Consider the following 25,517-nt stretch of genomic DNA (forward strand, 5'->3'; position numbering starts at 1 on the left):
TGCTCCCGCCCCCATCTCCAAGCCAACATCCGCTCGAAGTGGATAAATGCTCCACCCTTTCCCTGTGCTCTCCCTTTCGCCGACGGAGCCCCACCCCTGCAGTCCTCTGCCCGTGCGTCCGGCCCGCACGTCGTCTTCCCGCCGCCAAGCTTTCCCTGCCTACCGGTCCCCCTGTCAGGTAAGTATCCCTCCCCCGCCAGCCACGCTGGACCCCCCTGTAAGTTCATGGGGTCCCCGCCCCAGGGTGGTGTGCCGACGGGCGTCCGTCCCGCCGACCGCAGCTGCTGCTCGGGGACTTCCGGGTTCGCCGACATCAGCTGTACTGCGGGGAGTCCCGGGCTTGCTGCCACCAGCTGTTCGTTGGGGGCTTCTAGGCGCGTAACCAGTCCGGCGCCTGTTTGCGTCTGTGCGGCTGTGCGGAGAGGCGGGCCCGCCATGTATCCCTGTTGAGGCCGGGCTCCAGCTGTGACAACGTGCGGTTCGGCGGTTGCCGGGGTTTGTGGGCTGCCGTCCGCTTCCCCCCGTCCCCGTTTGCATGTCAAGCCCCCGGGAGCTTGACAGGTAAGAGAATCTGCTTTTCCCGCTGACTTTGATCACAAAGATCACGAAAGGCAGTCATCTGATCCTGGGACACTGCAGCTGTCATAAATATGAACCAGTTGCTAAGCCTCTGAATTTTGATCATATGACCAGGGGAAATGGCTGTAATGGTTGTAGGTGTGAAAACCGGTCACTTTTTTCAGTGCCGTTGTAACTTCGAACGGTCACTAAATGAACTGTTTTAAGTCAAGGACTAGCTGTACTCATTGGAACTCAGCAGTTCAAACTTTATTAACCATTTTAAGACATGTTTTTCCAGGAATAAGGTGACTAAGCTGGTCCTGTTTTAACTTCTGTCTTTAATAGGCTTTGATGGATGAGATTCTGATGCTCCAAGAGGAAATAAGTGAGCTACAAACCTCATTAGCGGAGGAATTGGTGTCTGAACCGCTAGACGCAGATGCTGCTGAGCAGTTGGCTCTGCAGTCCACGCTTACCGTGTTAGCAGAGAGAATGGCCACTATCAAGATGAAAGCTTCAGGAAAACAGCAGCTTCTTGAGGTACAAGGATGCTGAAAGAAAGTTTTAATTACACAGTTCAGTAATATAAATTAATTTTTTCAAAGGGGACCGCAGATATGTTGCTGGATTAAGCTGACACTTTCCAACTCTATAATCCAATAACACCATGGCTGGATGGTTTCCATTGTACTAAGTCCTGGCTCCTTCATGCTTCAGTTGCACGGTTTGCTGCACATGAGAAACTCCCATTCTGCAATATTGCTGCAGAAGCAACAGTGCTTCTCTTTGCTTTTCTACAGGGCAGGCTCAACCCCTCACACAGTGCAGCAATTACTAAGTCCTGCATAGACTTAACTTAAGGTTCTGTGTTAAGACTAAGTCTCATGGCCAGCAAAAGAATTAATATTCTTCTCTCTCCTGGGAATTCTGGACTGGGATAAATGAATCTCTCAAACTGTTATCTTCTCCCTGCACATTGTGTTACCTCCTCTTTGGTGACCTTCTATTACCCAGAAACGTGCACAACTTCAGAAATCTGAAACTACTTTAATCCAATCCATGCCAGCCATTTTCTCCCTTCCCTTCTCTCAGGCTAACATTTCCCTTCTGCCAGCTCTTTAGCCCATTTCAACTTTTTCCCCCCATTCTCCTTGAGAAACTCAATGTGTGAAAAGCCCTTATCTTTTTCTGTCCTGACTAGTTTTGCACCTTCCACCTAGGACAGGGGTAGGCAACCTTGGCTCTTTTATGACTCGTGGACTTCAACTCCCAGAATTCCTGGCTCAGGAATTCTGGGAGTTGAAGTCCACGAGTCATAAAAGAGCCAAGGTTGCCTACCCCTGACTTAGGAGATCACCTAACAGGATGTCAGACATGTGAAAACAAATACATGACAAATCATAATGTGTAATTCACAGGAGAAACTCAACGAGCAACTAGAAGAGCAGCGTCAAGAGCAGGCTCTGCAAAGGTATCGCTCTGAAGCAGATGAACTTGATCACTGGCTTCTGAACACGAAAGCATCTCTAAATACTACGCTGGTGACTGAAGAGGAGCCCATGGATATGGATTCTCAACTGGTTGACTGCCAGGTGGAAAAAAAAATCTTCATGTTTAAATATTATTTCTGCTGTAACTAACAGAGGTTTCCTATGGGTTATTAAATTAACATTACCCACAATAAGAATGCTGTTTTTCATTATGTGCCATCAAATCAGTGTCAACTCTTAACTTAGAGTTGCTAAGTTTTAACTGTGTCAAAATAAAATTAAATTACAAGGCATTGTTTCTGGTTACAAGTTAAATGGGTGGGTGGGTGATTTGTCAGGCTTAAAATATCATGCAGTAAAGTCTAGTTACAATGCAAGTAATTTTTAGGTGTTTCAGTAGTGAAAATGTTATGCTTTAAACTGTTAAGAGTTATAAATAATTACTGAAGAGAAAAAATATTTTCTTAAATTGGAGAAGCTTAAACTCTGGTTACTGTAAATTATAGTTTGTTGAAACAAGTCAAGATCAGCCCATTATTTATGGTCATGGTTTGTTTAATAATCCACATATTCATAAAACCAATAATAATCCACATATTCATAAAACCAAACATAATAATAAACTCCAGGTAGTTTTAAAAAGGAAGAGAGTCTTTCTAAACTCTGAATGATTGTCCTTTGGAGAAGAGGTTAGCAGGAGGCATAAAGTTCAAGACTTTGTTTAAGCAAAGGCGAAGATTATTGTAAAATCTGAAACATGTCACTAAATTCTTGTGATCTGATATGCATGAGAAATGAGAGATAATCTATGAAGAACCTAATAAAGTTGTGTTTATAAAAAGCAGACAAGTGTTTAGTTGGAAGATACTCTAAAAAGAAAGTTGGCTTACCTGTTTCATTTTACCTGTTTCTTCTTTGTAATAGGAGAGAGTGATTTCATATGTGTGCATGCATGCAAAGATGCATTTGTGTGCATGCATCTTTGCATACCATGAGAATGACTACTTGTATCATGACCCAAATACATAATTTGCACCATATTAATTTCATTGGAGTTTCTATCAGCCATCTAAGCTTCATTATATAATTGCCTTTGGGTCCAGTTTAGACAAACTACTAGCCTGCCTCAGATCTATGTTAACATCAGAATTCTATAAAAAATATAACATGATTCAAACAACAAATAACTTAACTCAGAAATCCTTAGATGTAGGTGTCAGAATATTTAGACTATTTATATTTATAAATAAATTATCTGCATTTCAAAATAAATATGCCAGAGATTTGTCCCTTTAAGTCGCTCTAAATGAAAGAAGATTATGCAGAGGATCTTAGGCCATTTCTATACCAATCAGAAATATCCATGTGAGAAGAAGCTTATCATTTCAAGAGAGCAAGGAGGGAAGGGAGGCTGAGAAGTGCAGAAGTACACGAAATAGAAAAATAAGACACAAGCTGACCTAACTAAATGAGATCTGCCTATTGCAATAATCTAGGGGAGTCATTGTCTTCCAGACTGCTGCATTAAAGAAGTGGAATAGAAATAAGCAAATAAGCAACAGTGACATCCAACATATATTTCTCACATCTTTCTTTTCAAACAAAGTTGAATTTTTGAAGATTTTTTTTTTTACAAGCGAAAAATAAATGCAAAATACCTTAAGCGTGTTTTTGAGAACATTGGGGAGAAAATACTCAGCAACAATGTGAATTTGTTTGCTTTTCTTCATTGAAGAAATAATGAAGTGGGGTTTTGATGGATGTTTCAGAATGTATGAATTTGCGTCGTTGTTTTTGCTGCTTCAGAATATGCTTGTGGAAATTGAGCAGAAGGTGGTGACTTTGTCTGAGCTGTCCGTACACAATGAAAACCTCCTCATGGAAGGAAAAGCTCAAACCAAGGGTGAGGCTGAGCAACTGGCACTGAAACTCAGAACGCTAAAGGGAAGTCTTCTGGAACTACAGAGAATCCTTCACGACAAGCAAATCAATATCCAGGTAAGGAGCTCTTTTCAATTGGTTGTAAAGGTATTTGGGGGGGGGGCGTTATATGTAGCAACTGGGAAATAATACAATGTTTACTGTTAAGAATCTATACTCTGGAATAACGTTTCCTCTTTGGGGCGAGTGTAATATTTGACATAATTAAATAACAAATTGCCTGAGCTGATTTACTAGCTCAGTTTTATTCCCCACTTTCTACTTTTGTCTCTGTCTGTGCTTGTGTGTGCATGTGGACACTCCTTTGCGTCAGTCTTAACTCCTGGTAACTGCTTTGACCAGTTCCTAAATTTTCTTGGCAAGATTCTCAGAAGTGGTTCACCCTCACCTTCTTTCTAGGACTAAGAGAGTGACTCGCCCAAAGTGACCCAGTTGGAGCTGGGACTGACATCCACAGTTTTTTTGTTTCTAGTCTGTTGCCTTAACTGAGGGGTCCCCAACCCCCAGTCCGTGGACCGGTACTGGGCACAGCATGCCAGCAATCAGTCCGCACAAACAAGCAAAGCCCCATGCGTGGGATGTAAGCAGCACACAAAACCACGCACACTCCAGTCCATGGAAAAACCTTTCTCCACGGAACCAGTCCCTGGTACCCAAAAGGTTGGGGACCTCTGCCTTAACCAGTATACCAACTGGTCTCTCTTACTTTTCTGCTGAGTACTTTTTGTTTCTGGACAAATTTTCAAATATTGCAGCCTTGACATAAAAATCAGCATTAATCAAGTCATATGTCACTAATTTATGGTTAATTGGTTAAAATAAGAGAGAAGTGGCAAGTAGTGTTTTGTTCTTAATGGAGCATTTCTTGTTTACATAGATGAGGAAAGACCTGCTTTCATTAGTAGGGCCCTTTAAATGAATAAGGGTGCACATTTTAATTCTGGAGCATTTATTTGATGTAACAATTCTATATGGATGTTGTCTATGATCATTATGAATACATTTCATGCAGGGACCTGCCATGACACATTAAAGCTTCCCACTTCTCAACATAGCTTTTGAATTAGGATATCATCTGCCAGGTTGGTTGATTTGCTTATCAGAGTGAGATGAGCAACAGATGATTTTAATAAATATTTCTATATAGAAAAGTTAGCATACTGAATGAGCAGTTCATTCATACACAATATCATTTCGAACCTCTATTTCGAATATTTAGAATATCTACCTTGTCATTTTTTTTTCAACAAGGTGGTTTATCTCAGATATTTGTGCTCTTTTTGTAGGTGCACGAGTCCTATTATTTATTTAATTCTTAGTTAAATGATAAAGCATAAGAGATTTTTGCTGGTAGCCACAGACTTATATTTCTGATCAGTAGTAAAGGAACAGTAGTAAAACTTACTTTTGATCAGTGTGCCAAATCACATTGCCAAATAAAACAAAACATTAAAATTAGGAATGCCATTCTTTTTTAATTCCAATTCCAGTCTAAATTAGTGAATTAAAACCCTGTGTAATTTCATATATTAAACTTGAATAATAATACGGTATGATATGTGAAATAATTTAAGAAGTTATTTTGAGTAATTTGATACAGATCTGACTCTGAATAGCATAAAATAGGCAATCACTGTATGCAAGGTACGGTAAACAAACTTCCTACATTCCCAGATGAATTTGTCCTATTTATAAAGAGGTTAAATAAAGCTGTGTCTCGTAAAGATGAGCTTCTCTCCATTGAGACATCTTTTCTGCCATGTGTTTCTCTTTTATATTCATTTTTTCCTTTGTCTTCTGAGTAAACTTACTTTAGAAACCCAGAATCCCATTTTAAAAGCCTTAAATCTATATATAAATCATCATGCTAAGAAGCCGGAAATTTACACTTCAAATAGCAATCCTACTTCTATTTGCATTTCCTACTCACACTCCACCACCACCACCACCTTTTTTTTATTTTTTATTAAAGCAGGGCGCTGTACAGGAAAAAGAAGAATGTAAATCAGATGTGGTCACATCTCAAGATCCCAGTGTCCAGGAGTGGCTGGCCCAGGCACAAACAACCCGTTCACAACAGCAGCTAAGCATCATACAAAGACAGAAAGTGAGCATGATATATACTTAATAAATGCAAATTTTATTTGTGTTTAGGGATTTTTATTGTGTTCATTTCAGCACGGATATATGTAGACAATTGACAAATGATTTTAAATTTGCTTCAGTCATTAATCATAAAGAAGGCTCTGTGTAATTTAGGTACACTTTGTCTTATTCCATTAACAATACTCTCAATATGGTGTAGCCCTCTTATTATTTTCATATAGAGAACATGGATAAATGCACTCAGTCTGCAGTCCAAACTGGAACCATTTTAAAATTTATAAATTGTCGTAAAAGTAGGGGTTGGTGTATGCTGTTTTCAGTTGTAAATATCTTCAATAAATATATAGGTGGCGAACCTATGGCATGTGTGCCAGAGGTGGCACTCAGAGCCCTTCCTGTGAGCACGCGTGCTGTGCCCTGGAGATGGCGAGGGACTGGCCCCTGCTGCCCTGGCCCCACCCACCCAGTCTGCCATGACCACTGTGGCCACACCCACCCGGCACTCAGTGATAAATTGGGTTGCAGTTTGGGCACTGGGTCTCTAAAAGGTTCACCATCACTGAATTAAGCCATACAAAACTGAAGTACAGCCTTCAGTATATAGAGACTGCATAATAATGAAACTTTATTACTATATTGACTCAATTATTATGCAATAAGTTCTTGCTATGCAATAATAATTTTTGCTACTATAGACTAACACAGCTCTCCTCCTCTAATTCTTCCACATTGGTTATTGTTCTGATGCACCCTGTAGTCGCTTCCATTTTTTTTAATAAGCAGCATTCTGTGCTAAGTAAGTTGTCGTTATTTTTGTTGGAAGTAACAGAATATAGGCAAATATAGCCCAAGACATCTTTATAACATACATGGGTAGAGATGAAATAATATTTCTTGAAATTATGACAGCTGCTGTATATCAAATCTTGTTACAAATGTTGTGCTTCTTTTTCTTTACTGTGACAAATAGCAGTTAACATGCTTAATTATATGCCTACTGCCTGAATCTGTAAAGCCTCTGAGAATGGATAGCAGAGGAGGCACTATCATTTGTCTCATTGTGTTGGAAAGGCTGTAGGAGAGAGGACATTCCAAAATTAGAAGAATTTAACTGTAGTTCACATAATTTTGTTAGTGGCTGTCTGAAAAAACATTCATACATAGGCTATTGGAAAAAAACATGCATACATTGATTTCAGTTATTTTTTTTCTTTCTATGTAAATATCTCCAAACAGTTATAAATCATTGATATGAAATGTGTATGTGCAGTTGCTTTTGTTTATTTATTTATTTATTTATTTTTAGGAACTAGAGAAGGAACTAGCAGAACAAAAGAGTCTTCTTCGTTCAGTGGCAAGTCATGGAGAAGAAATTTTAACTCAGTCATTTTCAGATATATCTTATTCTAGGTAAATATTTATGCTTAAATATTTCATCTTCCTTGATCATGTCTATATATTCCCTTGTAGGGAGATCGTATAAAAAAATAGTTTACATTTAAAATAGCAGATTCAATTTAAGTATTTGCCATCTGCCGATTACATAAGTATTTGAGTATTTTTTTTTTCTAACTAACTATTTTATGAGAATGTTCCAATAAGATGATACACATAAGATTGAATGAATCTGCTGATGGTATGAAATATCAGAAACCATATCAGATTCTACCCTAGTGACGATGTCTTTGGACAAGCCTTCTCTGAATTGATGTTTTCCAACATGAACGTGCACTGAGGATTCATGAAATCATGTTATCATTATACCTGATGGATAAAATTTCAGGAAAACAGTTTTGTACATTAATCACACAGTATGGGCTTCGCTTTTTATGAAAGACTCAAAATTAGCATTTCTCAGCATGGTTTAGGATAAATTTATTACATCTAAAAATGTTAGCCTTAGCAACTTATTAATATTGACTATATTTAATTTACAACTCCTCTTGAATTGTTAGATTAATTTAAAATGAATTTAGCTCATTTATATTATCAATATGAAAAATGGTTTTAAACGAAGATGTAAGAATATATTATAGCCACACAGTTGGTCAGATGTTTAGAGTGGATTTGGCAGTTTTGTCCATCTATCAAGTCCTTCCCAAGAACCTAAGATAGGCAGAAGTTCTTGCTTATTATTATTAAGGTTGGTCAACCAAATGTTTATACTACATTTGTCATTTTTTCCACCTATCTTAAGTCCTTCTCAAGGCAAATATTGTTGTTTAATGAAGTTAAAATCTTATTATGGTTCATCACATAGTTAGCCAGATATTTAAACTGGATTTGGCATTTTATCCACTTATTGAGTCTTTCTGAAAAATTTGGGATAGGTAGATGTTGTTATTTGATGCTGTTAAAGGTAAAGTTGCCAGGTATAAGCTGTTCTAAGCAAAACTGCCTTTTGCAATTGTCTAATGGTGATTTTGTCAATGCCAATGATGTAATTTCAGTGGACTCCAAATTAAAACCTCATTTTAATGTCACAGTGAAGGATCTACCCTAATCTGCATGATTTGAGAAGTCATTAAAATTCTGGTATCTTACCATATGAAATGCTAACTGAAAAATCACAGTAATTCCACTATCGTGATTTCTATTTATATTTTATATGATAGCAAGAAGCCAGATACACTAACGGAAGAGCTGAGTTTAGAAGGAGAAAAGCCCTCAAGCGAAGATCAAATGAAAATGAAATGGGAAAGCCTAAATCAAGAATTCAGCATCAAGCACAGGCTTCTGCAGAATGCTCTGCAACAAGAACAAGAGCAGTCAGTAAGTAACCTGTCAGAATTATTTTTGTCATTCTTCATATGAATGCTGTTAAAGGTATACGAGCCAAGGTGGCGCAGCAGTTAGAGTGCAGTACTGCAGGCCACTTTAGCTGACTGTGTTCAGCAGGTCAGCGGTTCAAATCTCACCGGCTCAGGGTTGACTCAGCCTTCCATCCTTCCGGGGTAGGTAAAATGAGGACCCAGATTGTTGCTGGCTGTGGAATTCTGGGAGTTGAAGTCCTCATGCCTTAAAATTGTCAAGTTTGGGAAACACTGGTCTAAATGCTGGAAAAAGCCCGTTTTGGCACCCCGAGGCGCGGTGTCAGCCCATTTTTGTGCCCTGAGGCATGGCGGCATCCCGTTTTTGCACTGTGGTGCGGCGTCCTGTTTTTGCGCCCTGCAGCCGCAGCGCTAGCACGAGTGGGGTGTGTGCACGCACATGTGTGCTCACTGACCAGCCCGTCCCACGGCCTGGTGGCCAGCAGCCCACGGCCCATTACCAGGCCACAGCCCACAGGTTGGGGACCCCTGTTCTAGAATATTAGAAGTGGAGAAGCCAATTCATATTCCATAATACATGCCCAGCTTGTCCAAGAGCTGCCAACTTGTATAAACTGCATGAGCCATACAAAGATGATAGACAGGGGGACTTCTCAAGATGATAGGCAAGGTGAGTGGAGATGACTTGGGCTAAGGCAAATTTTAATCTTTGAACTGTTGATTAATAGTTTTATTCTTATAGTTTACTACCCAGTGTTTTTCAGTTGGGTCAGTGTATAAGTATTGTTAAATAAATAAACATCTAAAAGAATCCTTACAGGGTAAGGAAAAGAAAAAAAGTTTCACTTATCTTTCTCATATGTCTGAAATATTTTAATTATTGTTTCCCCCCCCCCCCAACAGGTTTACAGTAGACCAAACAGGCTGATGTCTGGCATGTCATTGCACAAAGAAGAAGGCAAGGCTCAAGATAAAGCATCAGTTAAATCTTTACTGCTTGGTTTGAATGAGGCTTTCAAAAGTGTTCCTTCCCAGGTAGAATATTTTAATCACTTAAAATTTTTAGCTGTTTTGTAGAATAAGATAGAAAATATTTTAATTGATTTAAAAATTTATATTTGCAAAGATAAAATCTTGCCCCCCCCTTATCTCTCTCCAGATATATAACTAGAGTAACCGTCTTCTCTTTTTTCCTTTTTATTGATTTATTCAGGCTAGAGGTGCTGAAAAGGAGAGTCTGCAGTTTGAGCAAAAACTATACAGAGGAGTTTCAGCCACCTCATCTTGGCTAGATGGTATTGAAGAACATTTGTTTGTTGCCACGACCCTATTACCTGAAGTGACAGAAACATGTGTTGATAATCAAGAAGTAAGATAATCATTAACCTATGAGTTAAATCTGACCTTTTTTCAGTTACTAGAAGAGAAGGTTATGCAAGATACGTTTATTAGCATTAATTGTGGAAAAAGAGATGCAAAAAAACCTTTGTATCTTTATTAAACCTTATGCCAGAAAAGGATATATCATTTGCATTAAAATAAATTAAAATTAAATTAAAATTAAAATATAATATTTATGGAACTAACTTCTGGATGCCTCTGCCAATGAAAATTTGTTAGGGAAAAGTTAAGTGTTACCTTTTGCATTCCTAGAAAATAAATCAGAATAAACAAAGTAATTTCTACAGATACGCACAAATATTGGCTTCTTGGACTGTAGCATACATACAGTACTTACTCAAAATAAGCCAAAGAATAAGAGGGCACTGGTGAAACCACTCCTTGGGAAATAAAAGAACAGCCTATGTCAGGCATGTCAAACTGCTGGCCCATGGGCCGGATGTGTCATGCAGAAACTGTGCCCACCCCATTGCCGGCAATGGGGAAAAAGTCACGATACGTCATGCAACGTCCGTGTCGTCGCAAGTTTGACATGCCTGGATTATGTGAATTCCTTGAAACTGATTTGTATACCCAAGAGAGAAATGAGAGTTTGTGATTATCCTTCTCAGCTTTATTTACCATCAGCTTTGGATTTGGATAAATATGTTTAGATTTGAGGTATAATTCTTATTGCTATTCCTATTATTAACATGAGTAGTCAGGAAACACATACCAATAAACCAATAAATCACTAAGCAGCGCAATTGTAAAATGCAAGTCACATGACCACATTGCTTTGCGACAACAGATGCAGTTGCTGTTGTAAACCCCACCCCCAGGACTTCACTGGTTGTTAAGTTGGAAGAGGTGGAAATCCTAGTAAAGGAGTGCAGGGGTTGCATAGGTGCCATGGAGTACAGGGGCTGTGATGGTGCCATAGCAGCAGATGCTATGGAATACAGGCAGATGGGTAAGTGGCGCTATGGGCAGGAGGTGCTGCAGGCATGGACGCAGTGGGTGCTATGGAGTACGAGATCCCTGGGATCTAATTCTACATAATGAGGATCCTCGGAATAAAAGCATCGGGGGTAACTTAGAGAAGTAACTCACAACCTTCTGTGCTGGCTTTGCTCATGGGAAGCCCGCAGGGAAGGTCAAAACTGGCAATCAAGTGACTGCAAGATTGTCATTGTAAGCCAGTTGTCAAGCACCCAAAACACAATCATATAAATACAGGGCTGCTGCGATGAATATAACTTGAGGAGCAACCCTAAGTATCACTCATTCAATGCCATTGTAGTTTGAACAGTCCCTGAATAAATGGTAATAACCTGAGAACCACCTATACAATACTGGTTTTCACAATCATCTATGGCAGTGGTGGCGAACCTATGGCACGCGTGCCAGAGGCGGCACTCCGAGCCCTCTCTGTGGGCACACGCACCATTGCCCCAGCAGAGTTTGCCGAGTAGCGAGCACGTGGCGTTTGGAAACGACAGGGCAGGAAGTGAGCAAGCAAGCGGCGTTGGCCCCCCGGGATGCCCCAGAGATGATGAGGGACTGGCCTCCGCCACTCTGGCCCCAGCCACACTTACCCAGTCTGCCATGACCACTGCAGCCACGCCCACCCAGTGGGCCATGTCCCCACGCCCCATGAGGACACCACAATGCTGATGCAGCCCTGGTACTTTGTGATAAATAAGTGGGTTTTGGGTTGTAGTTTGGGCACTCAGTGTCTAAAAGGTTCACCATCACTGATCTATGATTATCTGGGGAGTTTTAATTTTAATTTTTAATTTTAAAAGCATGTTGTTTTTATTTGAATACATTTTAGTCTCTTGCTAAAGATATCAAGGAAATGACAGAAAAAATGGATAAGAGCAAGGATTTATTTTCTCACATGTTTCCTGAGAGTGCTGATAACCGAGATGTTATAGAAGACACTTTGGACAGTTTGTTACAGAGACTAACATTACTAGATACACTAGTAAATCAAAAATGCCAACATATGAAAGAGAGACTTCAGCAGATACTGAATTTTCAGGTAAATTTTGTCCTATTTTCTTTAGAATTTCTCCATACTGTTAAATATTGAAAAGTGGGTAATCTAATTATGTTTCTCTGAACCAATTTGGTACTGTGGTTAAGGCCCTGGGCTAAAAATGAAAAGATTATGAGTTCTAGTCCCACTTTAGGCATAAAGCCAGTCAACTCTCTAAACAGCCTTGAAATAAGGCAGTGTCAAAGCGCTTCCAAAAAAATCTTGCCAAAAAAAAACTTCATCAGGCGTCAAAACTGACTCCAAAGTGCAGAAAGCCACAAAGAACATATTTCTATAAATTCTGTCTTGCTAGCAGAAGCTTATGTAAAAATATAATAGTAAAAAGATCCAGTTACTGCTTGTAGCATGTTAGTTGCTAGGTCTGCAATATGTTGCGTCACTAAATAATATGATATTTAGGATTGGGCTCAATATAAAAGTTATTCCCAAAAGTGCTTTTTAAAAAAAAACAAAAACAAAAACTGGACTTTTATTTTTCAAAATCCAGTTGCCTTTTGAAAAAAGCAGCTTTGGGACAGTCATGACCTGGATGACTGAGAATCTCAATAGATAGAAAACTCACTAATTTTACCAAAGTATATTGAAGTATACAGTAAATAATCAAATAAACAGAAATGCCCAAAACTGCAGGATTATCTTATCAACATCCCCAGATGTTGTACTAACATAGCGTGAATTTCATTTGCAGAGACATACTAAATACCAAAGCAATAATAATCACATTGTTTTTAAAGTTAAACCAATATTATGCAGTTGTTTGGTAAATAAAAACCCCTTCTGAAAACCTTACTAAGAAAATTATAGGGACTTGTCTAGGCAGCCATCAGAAGTCAAAAACAGGCACACACACACATCCAAACATGGCTTTTTGTATACAAATCAAGAACTTAGCAGTAGTTCATGAAGTAATCCACCAAATAAAGTTGTTGTTATTAAAGTGATCTCTGAGGAAGTATGACTGATGCCTTTTCCAGACAATGAAAAACACATTTTGAGGATTAGGGAACTATTTCAGTTCAGTTTATCATATACAGATAACTGTAGATGGCAAGAGCTATCAGCATAATATAGTATAGCCAATGTACAGTACAGGTGGAATACTGCTAGCCCCTTAGTATCTGTACAGAACTGGGAGTTCCTCTGGCTTATAAGAGTCTCTTCTGAAGGTTTGAGTCAATGCTCAAAAGTTTTATTACCTGAAACCTGCCTGTTATCACAAGCCACAAAGAAAAACGTTGGGCAATAAAAAAGCTTTGGACACTAATGACAAGCATTCTGTTATTTTCACATATTCTTTTTTTTTTTCAATTACCGACAGAATGACCTGAAGCTGATGTTTACTTTATTGGCTGATAATAAGTATATTGCACTGGAGAAACTAGCGGAAGCACTTGAACGCCCTGAAATGGAACAAATACAGGTACTAGTGTATTTTTATATTCATAAGGATGGAGAAAAATACAGTATAATGAATACCAAAAAGTTACTTAGAAGGTAGCATGCAGAGTACGGGCAGTGCCTATCAATATTTATTCTAACGAATAAATAATGCCTAGTTCTGAAATACTTTTTTATGTGAGTAAACAGAATTGTCTTTGAAAAGGATTTCTGTTTTGCAGTGTAATAAATGTCAACAACAATTTAGTTTTCTTACATTTTCTTACATGTCAGATTATGTGTACAATATGCATGTATTTCTTAACCTGACTGAGCATTTCTATAGCAGAAAGCATATGTAAAATTAACTTGAATTCTTAGAACTTCAACTTTACTTTGCAAGTTATAAAAGCATTTAAATGTTGACAAGAATAATGAGCACACTCCTGAAAAAACCATTCATTGTGCCTAATAACCCACAGGTTTATTATCCAAATTTTTGAGCCTTTCTTTTTCATGAATGGAATGCTATCAGAATTGTAGTGTAATGTAATATCATATACCGTATATGCCGGCGTATAAGGCGACTTCTGCAAGCACTAAAATTGGCACCAAAGATGGGGGTCATCTTATACGCCGAGTCGTCTTATACGCCGGAAATACTGGTAGTTTCCGGCGTATAAGACGACGTTCTAGGAATGCAGCCCAGCGACAAAGACGGGGGTCGTCTTATACGCCAGGTCGCCTTGTACGCCAGCATATACGGTATATCATATATCACATATCATAACATATCCGTCATATATCATATCATAATATACACCATTTTTATAAATATTTCTCATTGACAGATAAATTTTAACATTTAATAATCAGACTACAATTTGGAATGTTACTTCTTATTCTTAGATTTATCTGATGTAGGTATCATCTCTTACTAAATTTCCACTTTTGACATCAGGGCTCCTTGAAATTTAGCTTACAGTGAATTATTCTTCTTTACATAGGCTATTGAGCAAGTAGAACATGGACTGAAAGAATTAGATGCAGGTATCACTGAATTAAAGAAACGTGGATATAAACTACAACTTGATCAATCTTTCATGCAAGAATTATCCAAACTTCAGGTAATAAAATTATTAGAACAATATTTTACAATTATCAGCATAGTATTTCTTTTCCTTTTTTGCTGACGAATTATCTATTTATTATTTAGTATCTACAGATAAATTCATTTCATATGAAACAATGTAAAATAACCAGAGGGTTGCAAAAATTATTGAGTTTGCTTCATTTGTCAACTAACATCTAAAAGTAAATTTTTGGTGGAAATGTAATGATCATAAGAAGTTAATGTAGCCCTTACGTATCCTTCCTAGACGTGACTATAATTGAACTCAGTTTTTAATTTCTTTGTAATTATAATAGTTTTTTTTTTTTGCTTTTTCTTTTCATGTATCAGGATATGTATGATGAGTTGATCAAGATCATAGGATCACGGCGCAGTGGATTGAACCAAAATCTGGCACTGAAGGGACAGTATGACCAAGCTTTGGAGGATCTGGCTGACCTGATTGAAACTGGGAAAGAAAAGATGGCAGGTGATCAAAAACTGATAGTTGCCTCCAAAAAGGAAATCCAAAAGCTTCTTGACAAGCACAAGGTGAAAACAATTCCTACATTTATCATTTATTCTTGCTATCATTTAATAGAGTCCTTTTCTGTAATTCTCCTATTACTCAATCTGGAAAGAGAGTGATTATTTCAATGTGATTAAATGCCATTTGGAATAATTTTAAAGCTAATGATGGCTAAAAGAAGTTTTAATTATTTATGCAAATACTTACCTCAAAAGACTCACATAATAAATGACTCCTATACAATAATAAATGGACTATTACAAAAATCAGTAATGAAAATAACTGACAAATGCCGAACTATGAAAAGCAGACTGTTAAGGGCTGACTTAGTACTTTGCCTTTCACCGTTTGGCATTTTGTTGATTATTGCTTAATAAAATGCCGAACTGTGAAAAGCAATGACTGTCCATCATTTGCATCAAAAACCTATTGGAATAAAATGCTTTTGACTGCAAAAAGCAAACAAGGTAGGGGTTCCATGTTCTTCAAGGTGACAAATATTCCCTAGTTTGAGTTATCACTTCTTTCACGTTACACGAGGTAGGGATTCTCAGCAGCCATTCTCAAGACAGGACAGGCTAATAACAATAGCAATAGCACTTAGACTTATATATGTACCGCTTCACAATGCTTTACAGCCCTCTCTAAGCAGTTTACAGAGTCAGCATATGGCTCCCAACAATCTGGGTCCATATTTTACTGACCTTGGAAGGGTGGAAAGCTGAGTCAACCTTGAGCCTGGCTAATTCTGCCAAACTGCTGCATAGTCAGCAGTCAGCAGAATTAGCCTGCAGTACTGCATTCTAATCACTGTGCCACCAAGGTTCTAAGTCATGTAGAATTGTATAAATTAAAACCAATGACCTTGGATTTGACCCAGAAACCTATTTTTAGGTTTAGAGTTTAGCAAGCTCCAAATTCCTCTGGGCAACTTGTAATTAAAAAATAATAATAATAGAGAGATCCAGAAGGCAAATTCTCTATGAGAAACAAAGCATCCTGTAGGGACTCAACCCCACCCTATCCCAGTACTTGGGATAACAGCCAAATTTTCAATGATTTTACAAATGTTATCAGGGTAGACACTTAAGAATCTCACAGCAATCATTGCGATAACTAAAAGACCGTTGTAATTCTATAAAATTTAATCATCTGTTTGTAATGAAACCACTGCATTTTGTTCCAGTTGTTCCTTCTGAGTTGCTTTAAAAGGTAGCTCCATATAAAGTGAATTGGAACAGTCTTAAGTGCAAGGTGATTAAGCCTTGAGTCATAATGGAATAGATTTCCCATTCATAAGGAGTAAACGTGTATTGACAGTGCAATAACCAGAGTGTATGGGGATATTTCAAATAATTATGTTTCAAAATTGTGTTTTAATCTTAGGTGCATTTGGGTACACACTGCTATTTTATCTTGTGATGTACAGTAGTTTAAATGCAAAACCACTTTATTTAAACATGTCAAGGATGCTTGCTTCTGATCTGGAGTTGAAACAAAACAAACACTCTGATTCCTAGTATGCTTGTGAGGAAGGAATATGAATTCAACCTTCTCTGAAAGGTTTTTTTTAGCTAAGCAAGATGCATACTCTAAATAGATTCTGCAGCAATGTCTGTTCCATTGTTAAAAATATAAATGAGACACAAAGAGTAGGAAAATTAGGGGATTAAAACATTGGACTGTTTGTACTATGATAGTATATATTATGTCAAATACTCATGAAATATCATGGTCAATAACAAATAATTTTAATATTTTCAGGAATATTTCCAAGGACTAGAGACACACACGATCCTAACAGAAACACTTTTTAGAAAAATAAGCAGCTTTGCTCTTGTGAAGGAAACTCAGATCCATGCAGATCTAATGGCACAAGGCACTGTGGTGTTAAAACAAGCTCATAAGAAAGGAGTGGAACTGGAATATATTCTAGAGGTAAATTTTCTTTTTTCCCTTTGGCTTTACATTTTAACTTTTTTCATTCAGTTTGCTTGTGATATTAAAAAGTAGCAGTTTCTTAAGAAAAGTTATACAAATGTTTATGGAGAGGTGAAGTTTGTTTCCTGAAAACATCAAATCAAAATCGTTGGAGCAATCCCCAAATCATTTTGCCACTTGGGCTGTTATGGAAATTTTTAAAACTTCATTTTCATCCCATTTTTATATTAATTCTTTATTAATTTATAACTGAAACATTTGTAGCAATTTTTGTATATACTTCTGTAATATAGGTAATTCTTGACTGATGACCACAATTGAACCAAAAATGTCTCTTTCTAAGCAAGACATGCTATGAAAAACAGTTGTTATGTGAGTTTTGCCCAGTTTTACAATTTTACATTTGAAATACTGTAGTTCCTGTTAAATGGGCACATTTTGTTCTGAGATGGAACAGAACCATGCTTTTTGTTCTATCTCAAAGAAAAACTCATGAAATATGCATTTTGTTTTGAGTTCAGAATGCTCAAGATGGCTATTTCAAGCTCTCTAGAATACAGTCAAATCAGAAGAGCCAGATTCTTTTAAGGTGACCTATATCAATTCAGTGTTAAACAGTTTCCTGCTAGAGATATATTTGAAAAACATATATTGTTTACAGACTTGGACACATTTAGAAGAAGACTATCAGGAACTCTCAGAGCAGTTGGAGGCTGTTGAAACCAACATTCCTGGTGTTGGCTTGGTAGAGGAATCTGAGGAAAGGCTTACTGATCGGATTGCACTTTATCAGGTAATGGCAGTAACTTGTCCATCTGCAATGTAGTGGTGACTTTGCAACTCAGTCTACCCTCTGCTGGCTGCAGTTAAGAATACAAGAGATCAGAGGATCAGATCAGATGTGTTTCTAGCTGAGTTTACTACAGTAGACAAATGCTTGAAGGGGAATACAAGCAGGCTGTCATGTCAAAGGCCTTCTGGATTTTGTGCATTTACCCTAAAAATCAAAGTAGACATTTATTTGATAAAATGATAAGATGTATTATATATGTAATCCAATGCAAATGTATGCATATTTTTCCTATCTAATTATTCATACATGGGAGGGATTGATTCTCTTCAAGTAGTACATAAGTAGTAGATAAGAAGAACAGGTTTATTTATTTTTCCCCCACAGATTTTTTATAAGCTAAAATATAACTACCAGGAGACAAGAATAGAGAAGATAACTGTGATTATACCCAATTTTGTGTGATTCTGTTTTTTTTTTTTTGTTGTTGTTGTTTTTTGCATGGATTAGATAAATTAGTTAGACATGAACTAAGTAAGTTGCATATAATGCAGCACAGAACTTGGTTAATCTTTTCCTGGAACCTGTACTTGTAGAAAAAAGGCTTATTCCTTCTATTCTTAGCATGACCATGCATATAAATGTTTGAACTACTAAGCTGTAGACAGGATTAGTTCTTGTGAACATCAATGGAAACTTTTCCCATAAATATTCAAGCCCCATTCAGTTACATTTTGCTACTGATTGGAAAAGAAAGAGGGCTGCTGTGTTATAGGTATGAGTGACTCTCTCTACACCTATCATTTATTAAGAAAATCATGACTGCATTTTATATATTGAAAATAAAGTTCTCTATAGTTTGTTTGTTTATTTATTTATTTATAAAATTTATAAGCCGCCCCACTCCCAGAGGACTCTGGGCAGCTAACAATAAAAACACCATAAAACATAACAAAACAAACAGTACAATAACAGTCATCCAGGGGTCAGATTTTATAAACCCCAGGCCTGCCGGAAAAGCCAGGTCTTAAGCAGCTTACGGAAAACCAACAGGGTGGGAGCGGTCCTAATCTCCGGGGGGGAGCTGGTTCCAAGACGTGGGCGCCATCACAGAGAAAGCCCTCCTCCGCGGCCCCACCAAATGGCACTGCTTGGCCGACGGGACCTGAAGGAGGCCCAGCCTGTGGGATCTAACTGGACGAAGGGAACTATGAGGTAGTAGGCGGTCTCGCAAATAGCCTGGCCCTGAGCCATATAGGGCTTTAAAGATAAAGGTTGTCCTAGATCAAAGCCATTGTTAGAGTTATCCTATAGGAATTGGTTTTCTCTTTGCAAAAAAACAACCAAGTCAGTGCTCTTATTATTTCTTACTAATTTCTAAGTTAATTTAGACTAAAAGTCAACTTATGTAGTTTATGCAGGATGCAAGGGCATGGAATGTAGAATATTTAAATATGTATGTATGTATTATATATGGTATGCATGTACACTATATGAGAATGTGTGTGTTTAAATATGCTTGTATGGAAAGCTAGGGTATCTGGGTAAAGTAAAAGCAAAGAAGCCATTAATCTTGAACAAAGTTTTAATGTATATTCTCTAAATTGTCACCCAAATGTATGTTCTCACATCAAGAGGAATACCTTTTATGGTAAAATTATAGATTCCTTTTTCCGTATGGATTATAGTAAGGAAAGACATCATTAGAGTTTCGTATTGTCTCTTATTGTCTTTTGTCATCAAAGCATCTGAAATCTAGTCTTACTCAACACCAACCCAAACTTTATCAAGTGCTGGATGATGGGAAAAAACTACTGTTCTCTGTCACGTCTTCAGAATTGGAAACTCAGCTGAATCAAATAGGGGAGCATTGGTTAAATACTACCAACAAAGTTACCAAGGAACTACACAGACTGGAAACTATACTTAAACTCTGGACAAGGTATTGGTTATAACATAAAAAAAATAGGTTTGGATTATTTATACATTTATATTTCATCTATACAGTTAACTTGTATAATTTATTTTATTATTTTTTTGATATTTGAGAGAATTCCATGAAAACAGTAGCAGAGTTCAACTTTCAACCCTAGCTAACTATTAATGGCATCCCACTTGGGGAAGAGTTGATTTATTACAATATTTCCAGGGATTTATATACTTTAGTTTATTGTTGTGGTTGCTTTGTAATTTGACTGTGCTGGATATAACTCATCCATAATGTTTTGAGTTGGGGAGGGTATAAAAACTGTAAAACGAGTGAATGAGTGATGAGTGAATAAATTATAAAGAACTAATTGTCATTCAAAAAGGCCAAGGCAGCCTAAATTAATTCTATTTTCCCTCCATCTTCAAAGCAGAAATGCATAAATGCAGAAGCATTGTTTTACTTTAGAAATATTATATTTCTAAATTAAAAACATTAAGAAATTGTGGAAAACAATTTAACAATTTAAGAAACTATAAAATACCTTCCAGGGAGAGAAAGAGTTGAATTGTATAGTTATACTTAAATTACATACAGAAATGGCTCTTGACTGCCATTTGCTTTTTTCAAATAAGGGAGTCTTTGAAAATCACAAAATCTGCCTACTCCTACCAAGGGAGGAATTGAAATTGGGTGGTATATATGTATTAAGTTGTTGCCTGTGACAGTATATAATTTTACATAAAAAAGCAGTGAAATTTAAATTAATTTGAATGTTTAATATAAAAATTTTATCAGGAACTTTTTAAAATCATGACAAAATGACTTCATGAAGGAATAGTGAATATTTGTGGCTTAATGTGACATAAATTTGTCCTTCGTCCTCTTTGTAGATATCAGAATGACTCGGCTGAGCTGATTCATTGGCTCCAGTCAGCAATGGACCGTCTGACATATTGGACCCAGCAATCTATTACAGTCCCTCAAGAACTAGAAATGACTCGAGATCATCTGAATGCATTTTTGGTAGGTATGAATAAAAAATTGAGCCATTGATGTTTCATGATCTAATTGTTTAGTGACATAATTGCTTCAGTTGCGGAAGAAAATTTATAAAGCAACCCATAATGGCAGTATTCGGAACTATTATATATTTTGGGGCTAAACCAGTGGTTCTCAACCCTTCTAATGCCGCGACCCCATAATACAGTTCCCCATGTTGTGGTGACCCCCAACCACTTATACATCACTGAGTGCCAGGGACATGGCCAAAGAAAAGGGGGAAAAAAATGGCGGACAGCCTTGTTTGGCGACCCCCGTGAAATGGTCGTTCGACCCCAAATGGGGTCCCGACCCACAGGTTGAGAACCACTGGGCTAAACAATCGTGCATGTATATATTTCAGTGCTCATAATTTTCATTTCAAAATAAAACATTTACATTCTATTCATACTTTATTGATAAAACTGTTAAAACCTGCTAGTTATGCCAAAATACAATTATTTCAGGAATTTTCCAAAGAAGTTGATGCAAAGTCATTCCAGAAATCTACTGTTCTGAGCACTGGAAATCATCTTCTCCGGCTGAAGAAGGTGGATACGGCATCTCTGAGGGCTGGACTGTCACAAATTGATAATCAGTGGACAGAACTACTCATACAGATTCCAGTAGTACAGGAAAAACTGCATCAGGTAGGGCAAATTCAATTCACTACATATGATTTCATTTAATGCACAGGCAAATATGTATATGATACATGTCTATGCACACATTATTTTTCCACATTGGGACTCTCAGTAAAACAAAGCAGTGGTGCTTGCACACAAAGGTAGACATTTGAAGGCAGATTTTGAAGCAGAAGTGTGAATCTTTCAGATGTGACTGCTGTAAAAAGAAGAAATGTTCCACATACACTAATATTCTTTGCCAAGCACATTTTTCCCAATTCCAATTCCAGTGCTTTGCAGTGTTCATATGAATAGTTACCCAGTGATTCTTCCATTCGGGGAAGAAACAAGAGATCATATACCTATGGATTTGACAGAACATTTTGTGAATATAATGGCTGATAATACAAAATATAAATGTAAAATTAATGCTCAGTGTAGTTGTACTTTGGCAGTGATTTTCTATGGTTGTTTGAATATGATGACCCTAGAATGGAGATAATTAATTGGCAATTATTACAAGGAAGTAATTGGTTAAGCAATTATTTAATAATTGCTTATTATAATAAACTTATGATGGTATAGTGGAGCTCATTCACACATTTTCACATTCAGTTCTGGAGAAGATGAGACAGTGGTATTTTTCCAACTTACAGGAATTCTGTTTATAGATGTTATGAACACTATGTTGGGCTATAATATATGGAAGCATGCACCACATCTTTTTACTAAAATATGGATTGAATTAAATGAATAATATAATCCAAAATTTTAATTCTAGGCAATTTACTTTGAATTAAATTGCATTGATAACAATGGGATTTATTTCTAAGCATGTAAATATATAAATGGTACCAAAAGGCAAAGTATATTTAAAGTACTGGCAATTATAGGATATATAATTGTTGGTACCAAAAGGCAAAGTATCTTTAAAGTACTGGCAATTATAGGATATATAATTATATATATATATATATTATATATATATATATATATATATATATATATATATATATATATATACACATATATATATATATACATATATATATATATATCCAAATTTCTTTTTCTGACAAAGAATTAAATAATAATATAGTTATAGAGAGAGGGGGGAGGAGAGAAATATTATAAAATACATAATTTAATATCTTTTTATATCTCTTATTTCTCTTTGGGTATGCTGAATATTTTTAAATTAGAAAAGTTGGTTTCAGATCTGATCATATAAGCTCCAGCATAATATATACACAATGATATAATTATAAAAAAGCATGTACTGGCTCTTAGTTTTCGTTTTATTTGACTTTTTTGCAGCTCCAAATGGATAAACTTCCTTCTCGCCATGCCATCACAGAAGTCATGAGCTGGATTTCTTTGATGGAAAATGCTATTTCTAAGGATGAAGAAAACATAAAAAATATAGTAGGACACCAAGCTGTCCAGGAATACCTCCAGAAATATAAGGTATTTAAAGAGGGAATAGTTGCAAAATCGCTTTACATTGATATCCCCTACTTAATTGCATCAGATCTGGTTTTAGATAAGTAGATGCTTAACATTTGAAGGTTGTAATACCCCTTTGGTTTAGAATGTAAATTTCTGATTACTGGACTTTTGCCTGTAATTACCCTGTGGAAGTGCTTCAGTGGTTAATTTCCTCTCTCCGGGGTTGGTTCCAGCTAGTTTAAGTAGTGGGAAAGAGATCAAGCCTGAGGCACTTTCTTCATGTGGTTTTCAGAACAAAGTACTCTTTCCACTTCTGTTTAATCTCAATATGAAGGCATGAGGGGGAGGGGGTCATATAGAAGTAAAGGTTCAAATATCATCAATATGATGATGATAACTAGTTATACACCCTGACAGGGCTGAACAGATATTAATGTTATTACCGTATTTTCTGGCGTATAACATGACTTTCTAAAACCTGAAAATCTTCTCAAAAGTTGGGGGTTGTCTTATATGCCTAGTCGTCTTATACGCCGGAATATACGGTAATGTTCTAGATCAGGGGTCTTCAAACTTGGCCCGTTTATGACTTGTGGACTTCAACTCCCAGAACTCCTCAGCCAGCATGCCTGGCTGAGGAATTCTGGGAGTTGAAGTCCACAAGTCATAAAAGGACCAGGTTTGAAGACCCCTGTTGTAGATTTTAATACTCCATTTTCATTCCTGCAACCTGTTGGGGTGTGAATGGGAAGGAATAAATTCAGGCATTGCCCTAGCCAGACTGTGTCTTGGATATAATCTTGGATACAATCTTTCTTTCTCGAAAGATTTTCAGAATTTATTTTTGATAAGAAAATATTTTTTCAATTATCTCTTAAAAGAAAAAGTTATAAGAGATAACTGAGCCTTTTCCTGCCATCGTCATCAAATAAGCACCTTGCTCTGTAGAATGCCAAAAATAATTTACAATTTTCCCTTCTTCCTCAATGAACAGAAAGAAAGCATACTGGTAAACGTTACAACAGTCAAAACACAGCATGTGCTACGATAACAATACATATTGTATGAAAGTTTCACTTCTGTCTGTTTTTCACAAGGGCTTTAAGATTGATGTAAACTGTAAGCAGTTAACCGTGGACTTCGTTAACCAATCCGTGCTACAGATTAGTAGCCAGGATGTGGAAAGTAAGCGTAGTGACAAGACAGATTTTGCCGAACAACTTGGAATGATGAACAGGCGTTGGCAGATTTTGCAGAGTCTGATAATGGAAAAGGTAACAAAATAAACTTGATATGCGTGAACATAGCTTATCTGAAAGAAAAGACAGCTATAAAGCCATATTCTAAAGGAGGAATTAAGAGCTATTTTGTATCTTCCACAAATAGCATTCTGTACTCTCAATAGCAATGTGGGCACATTTGTTCAGATACTATCCATTAACAAAGCTAGATTAATGCAGTCTTATATATATTTTATATTTTCCAGAAGAGAAATGCTATGTCACCTGTATACTGCTGCCAAAAATATTGCTAGGAGTTGAGCTTCACTCCAGGGCATACTTACCCTATATGTTTAAATTTATTTTATAATAGCGTGTTTACTTTATTAAATACTACCATCTTTGAAAGCAGTAACTATTATTTAAAACCAATATTTTTGTTGCTTAGTTAAAGTATAACTTTGCTTGTCATGCTTTTATTTTTCCTTTTTCATTGTATTCTTAGCATCTCTTTCTTAGCTAGAAAATTGCAAATATGTTAAGCATTCACTTCCTGTTTACCATAACAAACCTTTTGCTGAGACACAACAAGGTGGCATTGATGGCAGTGATTCTAACAATGAGTTAGCTGAAATACATTTCACAAAATGTGTAGAAATTTTGGTTTGCTGTAAGAAATTATACCGAAGAATTTAATTTCAGGATCATACGAAACTGCATAAAGCACTGAAATAAAATCTAGTCTTCAGATGGCTATAGTAGAGGAGGAGAGAGTAGCTCCTGGCTCCAGGAAGAAGTTAGGTTGAATTCAGGCATTCCAGTATCAATCATTCCTACGAATTTGATTGATTGCTTTTGCTGGACTCTTTAAAGTATGCAGCAGGTTTTGATTCACTTTCAAATTTATGATAGCTACATTGTAAGAAAAGATGGATGAATACCGATGTATTTTTTTCCAATTAACTTTATGATTTTAATTATCTATCTATCTATCTATCTATCTATCTATCTATCTATCTATCTACTTTTTAGATTCAATTGTTGGAAGGTTTTCTTGAATCATGGACAGAGTATGAAAATAATATTCAGAGCCTAAAAACCTGGTTTGAAACTCAAGAGACAAAATTGAAGGAAAAACAGAGAATTGGAGATCAAGCTTCAGTTCAAAATGCCCTGAAAGACTGTCAGGTAG

The 25,517-nt window shown here is 36.8% G+C and overlaps 1 protein-coding gene across 21 annotated transcripts in view; it reads left to right on the top strand.

Annotated features, from left to right (window-relative positions):
- The window catches only part of SYNE1 (spectrin repeat containing nuclear envelope protein 1), a 306,096-nt gene that overhangs the window by 197,252 nt on the left and 83,327 nt on the right, over window positions 1-25,517 (top strand). For 16 of the 21 annotated variants that reach the window (XM_039356302.1, XM_039356310.1, XM_039356316.1 and 13 more), the window contains 20 exons: window positions 907-1,101; window positions 1,980-2,153; window positions 3,858-4,049; window positions 5,965-6,099; window positions 7,405-7,508; window positions 8,714-8,870; window positions 9,773-9,904; window positions 10,083-10,238; window positions 12,087-12,296; window positions 13,633-13,734; window positions 14,699-14,818; window positions 15,154-15,354; window positions 17,096-17,269; window positions 17,934-18,065; window positions 19,808-20,004; window positions 20,883-21,015; window positions 21,498-21,680; window positions 22,974-23,123; window positions 24,203-24,379; window positions 25,358-25,513. In XM_039356302.1, coding sequence (XP_039212236.1) covers window positions 907-1,101; window positions 1,980-2,153; window positions 3,858-4,049; window positions 5,965-6,099; window positions 7,405-7,508; window positions 8,714-8,870; window positions 9,773-9,904; window positions 10,083-10,238; window positions 12,087-12,296; window positions 13,633-13,734; window positions 14,699-14,818; window positions 15,154-15,354; window positions 17,096-17,269; window positions 17,934-18,065; window positions 19,808-20,004; window positions 20,883-21,015; window positions 21,498-21,680; window positions 22,974-23,123; window positions 24,203-24,379; window positions 25,358-25,513 — 3,180 coding nt within the window. The remainder of the gene's footprint in view (window positions 1-906; window positions 1,102-1,979; window positions 2,154-3,857; window positions 4,050-5,964; window positions 6,100-7,404; window positions 7,509-8,713; window positions 8,871-9,772; window positions 9,905-10,082; window positions 10,239-12,086; window positions 12,297-13,632; window positions 13,735-14,698; window positions 14,819-15,153; window positions 15,355-17,095; window positions 17,270-17,933; window positions 18,066-19,807; window positions 20,005-20,882; window positions 21,016-21,497; window positions 21,681-22,973; window positions 23,124-24,202; window positions 24,380-25,357; window positions 25,514-25,517) is intronic. The other 5 variants (XM_039356306.1, XM_039356312.1, XM_039356325.1 and 2 more) reach the window with 1 other exon arrangement.

The sequence above is a fragment of the Crotalus tigris genome, unplaced genomic scaffold (genome assembly GCF_016545835.1).
Source record: "Crotalus tigris isolate CLP2741 ecotype Arizona unplaced genomic scaffold, ASM1654583v1 scf7180000018818.712119, whole genome shotgun sequence".
In the NCBI taxonomy this organism is placed as follows: Eukaryota; Metazoa; Chordata; class Lepidosauria; order Squamata; family Viperidae; genus Crotalus; species Crotalus tigris.